Genomic DNA, 12,259 nt, shown 5'->3' with positions numbered 1-12,259 from the left:
CATGTCGATTCGTTCAAATAACATAATTATAATTTTTAACAAGTTAGTCAAATCTGCTCAGGAAACCATGAAATGGATACTGTATATCAGACTATGATTCTCATATCTTTATTGTTAGCAAAATGACTGCAAGCCTTCAAAGAGCATGTACAGTAAACTATTTGGTTCTAATACCTAATGTTGAAGGTAGCTACTAGAATACTATGATTAAATGTATGATTAAACCATTGATAAAAAGGACCCAATTGATACCTGATTTATTTGTCTTTTTTTGTTGTTTAAAAATCCAGATCACCCAACGTGAAGCACAGAATACAGAAACAACAGTAGAATCAGCAACAAGTCCAAATGTAACACAAGAAGAACAAATATGAACAGATGCTTTACAACAGAAAAATGTCAGACACATTTTCATAAAATATATAGATATATATTATATTCATATGCACACATACACTACCTGGGTAAATTCCAAAGCATTTCTGCTTTAGAGCAAAGCCAAGTAATCACTAGATTGATGAAAAAAATAAAATCTCATCGTATTTGCACCCATGTAGAATTGCACCTAATCCTCATATTTGCTGGTGTCGTTAAAAAAAAACGGTGTTTTTGTTTTACCTTTACTCCAGAGACCTTTGAACAATAAGTTCTCGTCAATTGTACATTTTTTTTTTTTTTTTAAATCAAGCTTTTTTTTTTTGCTCAGGGAAAACTTCAAATACCTTTAAGTATTCAGAGATGTTGGGTGGCAACAAAAGTTGCAATAGATCAAATAATGATCAAAACCATCTAAAAATGGTCCTAAACCACATCGCTGTTCCTTTGAGGTCCAGAGTGATTTGGACACAAGAGTCACAGAACTCTAGTTAAAGCAGAGCATCACGGTCATCATTTAGTCTGAGTTAAAGGACACAAGTTAGCCTCAAGTTCATTACATCTTTCCTCACGGCTTTTCAGATCCGACATATATAGGTAGCATTAATTAACACATTTCAAAGACAGGCTTGGTTTCTCATTGTCATATTAGTCCACATGAAAAATGATAATTTTGTCCTGGACTTCAGTAAAACATTTCACCTACTTTACATTCTGAGGAAAACAAATTACAACAATCAGTTTCCTTGTTTAATAGTAAAAGGATAACAACCACCCCAGTCAAGATATTTTTTTTCAAAAAAGTCCAAATAGGTCCCACATTAAGAAATCACCAAAATATGTGTTAAATTACATAGCATTAGTCCATGAAATAACTTAAGCAATTTCTGAGAGGAATAAAGACAGATCACAAGTATATCTTTACAACACAAACACCCCATGAACATATCCATTTCAAATCACATGGCAACATACATATTCAAGAAATGACAAACATTTCGCTTCATTAATGATGTGGTGTGGGTGTTCTTCAAAATTCTAATGTGCTCCAACTTCCAAAAGATAAGTCAGCTGACTTGAAAGCATCTTGTAAATCATACAATCTCAAGTTCAAACTAAACAATGATAAGAAAGTTCAACTTCTTTTTCTCACAGTGATGGTAGTGCAGTAGTGTATGTTTATTATTGTAAATCCTGTATGTGTCCTTTCTTATAGGTATTACAGGATACAGTTATTATTAAGTTCAGTTCTTTTCACGGTTTTTGATTACTTCAATTATCTTGTTGATTACCTTCATTGTAAAGTAAGTTATTACATAGTGTCCAACATAGGATCTTGTCGAAAGAAACAAATCATTATGATTTGTAGAAGCAAAATTCAGCATTCAGTAGAAAGTGCTCTAATTATCATGTCGAGACAAATGAAGAGGCTAGAGATTTGGGAGGCACCATCAGCATCATCAACATATAGAATCATTCCGTTACATTCTCTTAAAAGAGGAAATCTGGTGCAGCTTTCCTCTGACTCACTTAGTCTAGTAAAATTATAAAACAAATAAAAGGCCAACGATTCAGGACTCACGTCAAAACTTACTTAGCTATCAACCATCATCAGTTATTGCGAAATCAATCACAGATCAGATATCTGTCCTGTATAGTCCTGTATACATTTAGAAAATAAATCATTCTTCTTGCCACAGAAAAATATATATATATATATATATACACTGTATGACACAACACTAGTTTGACTGGTTTCATGACAGCATGCTCTCAAGGCAGGTAAAGGATTTTAAAGGGGGTTGGGTTGGAATTTCTGGTTGAATAGGAACATTGAGTCCGAAATGGCACACTATTCCCTTCAGTACATGATGCACTACTATTGAACAGAGCCCCATGGGCCATGGTCAAAAGTAGTGCACTATATAGGGAATAGGGTGCGATTTAGGACGTAGCCTTGTACTTTGGCAGTTACGGAACACATTTTACCAATGTTGAATCACAAATTCACTGCGTCAAACATCTGATAAAAGATTAAACTTAGTAAGGTGGTCATATCAGAAGGAATTATATGATATTTTGTGACATCATCGGCAGTGAATGAAGCCAACTTACTAGTAGCGACATTAATACCTAATCAGAGCTTTTGATTTCAGTCCTTTCTAGATGGACCACATTGGTTTTCAGTGTTCCCATCTATCAATATATATAAAAAAAATACATATAAACATTCCTATAACAACATATCTCCATTAAAATGCAAGCATTCGCACTGTAGCAGTATGTTTCCCATGACAGAAGACCTATATCTTCGTCACCTCAGGCTTTAACCATGGCTAATTCTGTGACAGCTATGAGAGACTGACTTCACTTTTCTGTCCTTCTCTTTTCTGTCCCACGATGTCTCCTTCTCTGAGTCCAATGCCTCAGTCTCTGTCACTGTTAGGTGCTTGAGGCAAAAAAATTAAATGTATCTTACTTTCCCCTGGGTAGATAGAGACGGTACATTCTCTTCCTAGTACATGTAAATCAGTGGAGGCTGGTGGGAGGAGCTATAGGAGGATGGGCTCATTGTAATGGCTGGAATAAAATCAATGGAACGGAGTCAAACATTCCAGCCATTACAATGAGCCCTGCCTCCTATAGCTTCTCCCACCAGCCTCCTCTGATGTATATTTCCTCCTCTCTCTTTCTAATAGACACCCTCTACGAGTTTCCTCCTCCCACGTGGTCTGTCCAGCCACGCCCCCTCTCTGAGTTTCCACAGTTCAACAGACAGTATCCGTGTTAAAGGAGAGCTGCACCTGCCATGGAGACATACCGGTGATTAGTAAAGGATAAAATACAGTCAAGTTGACTTACAGTTAAGTACTTACTTATTACTTATTAAGTTAAAGTGTGATCTGCACAGTGTATCTATGTAGACAACATCCCATCTCCCTTTCTCAGTCTTCTCTCCCCTCAAACCCTCTCTTCCCTTTACACCCTCTCCTCCTCTTTCTCCTCTCTCTTCCCGCCTCTCACCCTCTCCTCTTCAAAGCTGATGAGGCCCTCATCATCGTCACTCTCCAGTTCCTCCGGCTCTTCGCTGACCAGGGCGCTGAGCTCCGTATTGGCCGGCCGGGGCCTCAGCAGGGTGAGCAGGCGCTGCAGGGGTGACTGGCCTCCACCAGGGGGGGAACTCTCCTGCTGCTCAAGGTTGTCACTTTGCTTCTTGGCAAAGTTCACGAACACCTAGGGGAGGGAGAGAACGCAGAGAAACAAAGACAAGGGTATATAATTGAGACTTTTTATCTTAGATGTTCCAGCTGCAAGGCCTTCCTCAAGTCAACAAACAAACATGAAAGGGAAACATGAAAGGGAGCAATAACCGATGTCTGTGCATGCACAGATTTTTTTAAATAAACGTTTAAAATCACCTCATCTGTACTGTCTCAGTATGGAAATTACCAGTGGTGTAAAGTACTTAAGTAAACATACTTCAAAGTACTACTTAAGTAGCTTTTTGGGGTATCTGTACTTTACTATTTATATTTTTGTCAATTTTTACTTTTACTTCACTACATTCCTAAAGAAAATTATGTATTTTTTACTCCATACATTTTCCCTGACACCCCAAAATACATAAATGTTACATTTTGAATGCTTAGCAGGACAGGAAAATTGTCTAATTCCCACTTATCAACATCCAGAGCATCCCTGGTTGTCCATACTGCCTCTGATCTGGCAGACTAAAATGCTTTGTTTGTAAATTATAAGTGTTGGAGAGTGCCCCATGGCTATCTATAAATAAAAATAAAATAAGCAAATGCTGCTGTCTGGTTTGCTTTATATAAGGAATTAGAAAATATTGATATTTTTACTTTTGATATTTAAGTATATTTTAGCAATTATATTTACTTGTGATACTTAAGTATATTTAAAACCAAATACTTTCAGACTTTTATTGAAGTAGTATTTTACTGGGTGACTTTCACTTTTACTTGAGTCATTTTCTGTTAAGTTATCTTGACTTATACTCAAGTTTGAAAATTGGGTACTTTTTCCACCACTGGAAATGACTAAAACACAGTGTAACAGTAACTCACATTGTCCAGTGTGGTCTGGCTGACAGAGTAGTCCTCTATCCCCAGCGCCTCCACCACCTGCTCCATCTTACTGAACACCTGGGCCAGGGAGATCCTGTCGGACTTCAGCTGGAACTGGACCTTAGTGTGGTGGCGCTCCTAGGGGTGGATTCAATTCAAACAACTTGTCTTACTTGCAATCACACCTGCAATTGTTTTTTTTTCCTGCCACTGACTCTGCTGATAGCGGTTATGTCAAAAAAATAGTCTACATGCAACAACTGGGATATGTGGTCCAACTAAACTCAGGGTTCTACTCAATCTGTAAAGCTGAAGCTTTAATTTAAAGGTAATTTCCAATTGAGCCGACGACATACGCAAAAGCAGGAACATTGCCTTTAAATTTAAATCACGCTGTAAAGCTGAACTTCCTCTATGCGGATTGAATAGAGCCCTAATTGAATGCACTGACCGTAAGCGCTCAGTTTCAAGTATCAAGTTTTAATGTCACGTCCAAAAGTTCAGTGAAATGCCTTTCTTGCAAGCTCCAAACCCAACAATGCAGTAATCAATATCAATATAGCACAAAAAAATAGCACAAGAGCATCTGATAAATGGCAAATATAATGTATACCTTTAGTACAGCCTCAGGGAAATTCCTGTTGAAGAATCTCTCCACCTCCTTCACATTGGAACTGGTTCTAGTCCGCACTGTGATCATGTAACCATCACCAAACCTAAGGAAGGAAGGGACACGACCAGGAGGAGAGTAGACAAGACACACAGGCCATGTTTGCTTAATTTAGAAATTCAACCTTCTTCCTTGAAGTAATCACAGATCTAAATTGGTTGGACTGGGAGAGTAATAGGATAGTAACCTTGCGTACGTCTTTTTGAAAATTTTATTTCACCTTTATTTAACCAGGTAGGCAAGTTGAGAACAAGTTCTCATTTACAATTGTGACCTGGCCAAGATAAAGCAAAGCAGTTCGACACATATAACAACACAGAGTTACACATGGAGTAAAACAAACATACAGTCAATAATACAGTAGAAAAATAAGTCTATATACAATGTGAGCAAATGAGGTGAGATAAGGGAGGTAAAGGCAAAAACGGCCACGGTGGCAAAGTAAATACAATATATCAAGTAAAACACTGGAATGGTAGATTTGTAGTGGAAGAAAGTGCAAAGTAGAAATAGAAATAATGGGGTGCAAAGGAGCAAAATAAATACAGTAGGGGAAGAGGTAGTTGTTTGGGCTAAATTATAGATGGGCTATGTACAGGTGCAGTGATCTGTGAGCTGCTCTGACAGCTGGTGCTTAAAGCTAGTGAGGGAGATAAGTGTTTCCAGTTTCAGAGATTTTTGTAGTTTGTTCCAGTCATTGGCAGCAGAGAACTCGAAGGAAAAACGGCCAAAAGAGGAATTGGCTTTGGGGGTGACCAGAGAGATATACCTGCTGCAGCGCGTGCTACAGGTGGGTGCTGCTATGGTGACCAGTGAGCTGAGATAAGGGGGGACTTTACCTAGCAGGGTCTTGTAGATGACCTGGAGCCAGTGGGTTTGGCGACGAGTATGAAGCGAGGGCCAGCCAACGAGAGTGTACAGGTCGCAGTGGTGGGTAGTATATGGGGCTTTGGTGACAAAACGGATGGCACTGTGATGGACTGCATACAGTTTATTGAGTAGGGTATTGGAGGCAATTTTGTAAATGACATCGCCGAAGTCGAGGATCGGTAGGATGGTCTGTTTTACGAGGGTATGTTTGGCAGCATGAGTGAAGGATGCTTTGTTGCGAAATAGGAAGCCAATTCTAGATTTAACTTTGGATTGGAGATGTTTGATGTGAGTCAGGAAGGAGAGTTTACAGTCTAACCAGACACCTAGGTATTTGTAGTTGTCCACATTTTCTAAGTCAGAACCGTCCAGTGTAGTGATGCTGGACGGGCGGGCAGGTGCAGGCAGCGATCGGTTGAAGAGCATGCATTTAGTTTTACTTGTATTTAAGAGCAGTTGGAGGCCACGGAAGGAGAGTTGTATGGCATTGAAGCTCATCTGGAGGGTTGTTAACACAGTGTCCAAAGAAGGGCCAGAAGTATACAGAATGGTGTCGTCTGCGTAGAGGTGGATCAGAGACTCACCAGCAGCAAGAGCGACATCATTGATGTATACAGAGAAAAGAGTTGGCCCAAGAATTGAACCCTGTGGCACCCCCATAGAGACTGCCAGAGGCCCGGACAACAGGCCATCCAATTTGATACGTTAACTCTATCAGAGAAGTAGTTGGTGGACTAGGCGAGGCAATCATTTGAGAAACCAAGGCTGTTGAGTCTGCCGATGAGGATGTGGTGATTGACAGAGTCGAAAGCCTTGGCCAGGTCAATGAATACGGCAGCACAGTATTGTTTCTTATCGATGGCGGTTACGATAACGTTTAGGACGTTGAGCGTGGCTGAGGTGCACCCATGACCAGCTCTGAAACCAGATTGCATAGCGGAGAAGGTGCGGTGGGATTCGAAATGGTCGGTAATCTGTTTGTTGACTTGGCTTTCGAAGACCTTAGAAAGGCAGGGTAGGATAGATATAGGTCTGTAGCAGTTTGGGTCAAGAGTGTACCCCCCCCTTTGAAGAGGGAGATGACCGCAGCTGCTTTCCAATCTTTGGGAATCTCAGACGACACAAAAGAGAGGTTGAACAGGCTAGTAATAGGGGTTGCAACAATATCGGCAGATCATTTTAAAAAGAAAGGGTCCAGATTGTCTAGCCCGGCTGATTTGTAGGAGTCCAGATTTTGCAGCACTTTCAGAACATCAGCTGACTGGATTTGGGAGAAGGAGAAATGGGGAAGGCTTGGGTGAGTAGCTGTGGGGGGTGCAGTGCTGTTGACCGCGGTAGGGGTAGCCAGGTGGAAAGCATGGCCAGCTGTAGAAAAATGCTTATTGAAATTCTCAATTATAGTGGATTTATCGGTGGTGACAGAGTTTCCTATCCTCAGTGCAGTGGGCAGCTAGGAGGAGGTGTTCTTATTCTCCATGGACTTTACAGTGTCCCAGAACTTTTTTGAGTTTGTGTTGCAGGAAGCAAATTTCTGCTTGAAAAAGCTAGCCTTGGCTTTTCTAACTGCCTGTGTATATTGGTTTATAACTTCCCTGAAAAGTTGCATATCATATCTATCTAATCACATATGGATCTGTGCTTACCTCAAGGAAATAAGGAAGGAAGGATACATTTCTGAAGTATTTAAACAAGGTCACAGATTACATACCAGGTCGTGTAACCATATAGACAAATGACAAGTTGAAGGATGGAGGAAATAGAAAAAAGAAGGGTGATTCAAAGATGATTACAGATTAGTTGGCATCCCATAATGTATTCAGCTTCTGGTTGGCGTAGCAACAGAGTGAGGCCACACCCTGCATTAGCTGAGTGAGTGTGCACTTCTTCTGACCTGTTCTTGAGGTGCTGGATGCTGCCCAGGCATTTGAACCTGCCGTTGACCATGATGCCCAGTCTGGTGCACAGAGCCTCACATTCCTCCATACTGCAGAGACAGAGACATTCACAGTTGACATTTTAGTCATTTAGCAGACACACTGACAGTCACCGCTATCAGCAGAATCAGTGCCAGGAGGAAAAAACAAGCGTGGGTGTGAGTGCAAGGTAGGGGATAACAGACGTCTTACCCACACACTTCAATAATACAGATAATAGTAAATACATTAGCAGCACACAGTATGCAGTACATGTCTGATGAGAATGAGTGTCTCACCTGTGTGATGTCAGCACCACAGAGCGTCCCGTCTTGATGATATCAAGGATGAGGTTCCAGAGGAATCTGCGGGCCTTAGGGTCCATCCCTGTAGTAGGTTCATCCTGGACAAACACACAGAACAGGACACAATCAGAACTGAGGGTCTCCTATCTTATCCAGAGGAGAATATGTATTTTTGTAAGTCTTTTAGAAATGTTCAAACAAAAGACAATATAAATATTATTTTTTAAATGAAGAGGAACAAAAAATATAATAAAAGAAAAATTTGCCAGAGCCCTATGGCACCCTACTTCCTATATAGTGCATTACTTTTAACCAGAGTCCTATGGTCCCTGGTCAAAAGTAATGCACTATATAGAGAATAGGGTGCCATTTGGGTCACACCCATGGTGATGGGGTTGAGTGAGTCTAACCAGGAAGATGAGAGAGGGGTATCCGATGAGGGCGATGGCAGTAGACAGCTTGCGCTTGTTTCCCCCACTGTAGGTTCCAGCGGGCTTGTCTGCATACTTGGAGAGCTCCAGTTTCTCTAGGGCCCATGAGACCACCTGAGAGGGGAAGATGAAAGTTAACGAGGAACTTTTCAACAACATCGATTCAGAAAAATCACACAGTAATAAAATATTTTGAATGCGAAATGTGGAGTGTGTGTGTGTGCGTGCATATGTGCATGTGTGTGTGCCTGCTTGAGAGTTTGTGTGTGTTGTAGCCGTACCCTCTGCTCGTCCTTCCAGGGGATGCCTCGGAGGCGTGTGTACAGCTCCAGGTGCTCTCTGGCTGTCAGGTCTTCAAACAAGGCATCAAACTGAGGGCAGTAACCAATGCTCTGCTGCACTCTCAACAGCTCCCTCAGGATACTGTCAACACAACACAGATCCAGCTCAACAACAGTACATGGGCCCGTATTCATTAAGCGTCTAAGAGTAGGAGCACTGATCGAGGCTCAAATCCTCCATGTCCATATAGTCTTACTGATGATTATCTAAAAGGCTAAACTGATTATAGATCAGCACTCCTTAGACAATTTATGAATACGGGCCATGATGTACAGATTTATTACTAAAACTAGCATAACACATTGAGACGTGTATTGGAATTAGCAATAACCACTTCTGTATCAATCTCAGGTAGGCTACAGTACCAGTATCTGATATAAACTTTTACTAAGACTAGCATAGAGCATTGAGATTTGTGTTAGCATTGTGATTAAAGACCCATCTGGGGTATGTCCTGAATGGCACCCTGTTACCTATATAGTGCACTACCTTTGACCAGGACCCATCAAAAGTAGGACACTATAAAGGGAATCTGGTGCAATTTGGTATGCGAGACCTGGTGTATATGTAAAATACCTGTTTCCCCCTATGAAGGCCTCTCCTCCCGTGGTGCTCTCGTCACCAGTCAGCATCTTAAAGGTGGTGGTCTTCCCTGCGCCGTTCACCCCCAGGAGGCCAAAACACTCCCCAGGACGCACGCCCAAACACAACCGGTCAACAGCCAAGATACGACCCATCTTCCTCGACTTATACACCTAGTGACACAGAGCATGATATAAGGAGGTGACTATTTATGCCTTGAGCGTTTTACATAACTCTGAAGTTTAAATAGCCACCTTGTAATGCACATTGTTGAAGAAAAATGTCTAATTAAATCATGCTGCCAAATTCTAATGAGGTGCATAGTATTTTTTGCACAGATCGGTTCTGTTTTACACCATGAAAATGTTGCCTCTAGTTAAATCAAATCAAATATCTCTACCTGAATATACATTATCTACGTCAGGGATGGGCAACTTTGATCATGAAGGGCCGCAGTTGCCCACGGGCCTGCCTACCCACATCCATACATTTTAGAGTTAATTTCGTGCAATTCTACATATTTTTGCCATTGAGCGAAGAGGATTCTACACAATTTGCCATCGAGTGGAGAGAAATGTTTGCAGTTTTTAATATGATATCTGAGTGAGACTGACTAACAAAATCAATGGTGGCCCCCCGACCGGTAATTCGACCATGATTACTAAGTTTAGATAGCTGGCCATTAGATTAACTTACATCTATAAAATGTTAGCTGTCATGGGCTAATTGAGTGACTGTCAATGACTGACATAACACGAGAGAAACTGCTGATGCATAACCAAATTTCGAAATTGCATCTTGTGTATTCTACTATTCTAACTCGCAACAAACAGTAAGTTGAGACCCCAGCTGAGTTCCAAAAAAAAAGGATATATATATGGATATATATGTTTCTTTGGGGGGGGGGGGGCTCCGAGGAATTGATCCGAGGGCCTTCAAAAGAGAGGCATGCCACCAGTTGCCCATCCCTGATCTAAGTGATTGATAGGTCAGCAGGCATAAAAGTATGCCTTATTTACATTGACTAACTACTAAAATAGAGATTTTGTCAGACAGCAGCTTTATAGAGAGAGATAAGATGACTTGGAATTAAATAATAAAGTCTCTACACAACAACTGAAATATTTTATTAAAGTAAAGTAGTGTGAATAAATTATGGTAGTAAGCAGTAATGGGCAGTCACTATCATCATGGGACTTTTATCCATTGTTTTATTCTGTGTCGTTATAGCATTCAACCCACATAATGCATAGTGCATTTCATGTTTAAAAAAAATATTGAAACCGAAAACCGTGATTATTTTTTAAATAACTGAAGCGAAACGACCTCAAAAGCACAAATCGCTCAGCATTACCACTAGTGTCTAGTGATACTCAATTGACCTTAATGCTATTAAACCTACTACACACTTATCTATTCTGGTCCTGAAGGTAAATAAAGCACATTGGGATCTCTGTGTCTGTCTGACCTTGGTGAGGTTGTCAATCTTCAGCATGTCGTTGTCAGCATCTCCTCTCAGTACTCTCCGTCTCTCACAGGCCACATCCACATCATCATCCTCTATGAGCTGGCTGCTCACTGGTACTCTTCTGTTACAGTACACACACACACACACACACACACACACACACACACACACACACACACACACACACACACACACACACACACACACACACACACACACACACACACACACACACACACACACACACACAGTCTTGTACAGCTAACCTTTATACAGCTAACACAATTCAGTCCAATTCAAAATCCTATTTTCCTTAACCCCTAACCCTAAATGTAACCCTAACCCGTACTCTTACCCTAACCTTAACCCAAAAATCTAACTGTAACCCTAACCCTAAAACTAACCCTAGCTCCTAACCCTTAACGTAATTCTAACCCTAATACTAACTATAACCTTAACCCTAAACCCCCTAGAAATAGCATTTGACTCTGTGGGGATTAACAAAATGTCCCCAGTTGGTCAAATGTTTGTTCGTTTACTATGCTTGTGGGGACCAGAAGTCTACACACACACACACCCTCAGAGTCTGCACAAAACTAGAACACTGCAGTGGATCTTATTGGTGTAACACACACACACACACACACACACACACACACACACACACACACACACACACACACACACACACACACACACACACACACACACACACACACACACACACACACACACACACACACACACTGCATGCACCTACACACACGAGCAGACACACATGCACACACGCACTCACAAGGGTTTCCTGAGGAAGTTGTACTGACACAGGATGGTGATGAAGAATCCTACAAAGCCCTCGATTGTCATGGCTACCAGCCCTCGAGTCACAATGTCCCACTCAAATGGAGACTTGATCTTGTCAAACTGACCTGAGAGTTAAATATTTAAGAGAGATTGAATAGATTGATTAAATTCAACAGGAGGAGGGCAGGATTCAAATGTACAGAACTTGAAATATAATTGAACTGTAACAATACCTATTTTAGCATAGTACTCATTGATGTATTCGTTGTAGGCCATTTCCATCAGGCCGTGACCCAGGTTGTAGTTTGGGAAGATAAGGAAACAGGACTTTAGGTAGCTGTTCACCAGTTTCAGATCCTGCAGGGAGAGACCAAAACACAGTGGTATGAGGAAATGTTCAATATAGGGTTT

General features: G+C 41.0%; 1 protein-coding gene across 7 annotated transcripts in view; it reads right to left on the bottom strand.

Annotated features, from left to right (window-relative positions):
- Positions 1–240: 240 nt before the first annotated feature.
- The window catches only part of abca2 (ATP-binding cassette, sub-family A (ABC1), member 2), a 79,989-nt gene continuing 67,970 nt past the window's right edge, over positions 241–12,259 (bottom strand). For 5 of the 7 annotated variants that reach the window (XM_045707050.1, XM_014171163.2, XM_014171167.2 and 2 more), the window contains 12 exons: positions 12,082–12,205; positions 11,841–11,973; positions 11,045–11,165; positions 9,571–9,749; positions 8,934–9,075; positions 8,632–8,766; positions 8,216–8,319; positions 7,895–7,987; positions 5,077–5,179; positions 4,464–4,601; positions 3,400–3,609; positions 241–3,179 (listed from right to left, as the gene is read on the bottom strand). In XM_045707050.1, the coding sequence (XP_045563006.1) occupies positions 3,144–3,179; positions 3,400–3,609; positions 4,464–4,601; positions 5,077–5,179; positions 7,895–7,987; positions 8,216–8,319; positions 8,632–8,766; positions 8,934–9,075; positions 9,571–9,749; positions 11,045–11,165; positions 11,841–11,973; positions 12,082–12,205 (1,518 nt within the window). In that variant the 3' untranslated portion in view covers positions 241–3,143. Of the gene's footprint in view, positions 3,180–3,399; positions 3,610–4,463; positions 4,602–5,076; positions 5,180–7,894; positions 7,988–8,215; positions 8,320–8,631; positions 8,767–8,933; positions 9,076–9,570; positions 9,750–11,044; positions 11,166–11,840; positions 11,974–12,081; positions 12,206–12,259 lie in introns of those variants that run through there. The other 2 variants (XM_045707051.1, XM_045707053.1) reach the window with 2 other exon arrangements.

This window comes from Salmo salar, chromosome ssa24 (assembly GCF_905237065.1).
Source record: "Salmo salar chromosome ssa24, Ssal_v3.1, whole genome shotgun sequence".
Lineage (NCBI taxonomy): Eukaryota > Metazoa > Chordata > Actinopteri > Salmoniformes > Salmonidae > Salmo > Salmo salar.
This window is presented reverse-complemented; position numbering and strand designations above follow the sequence as displayed.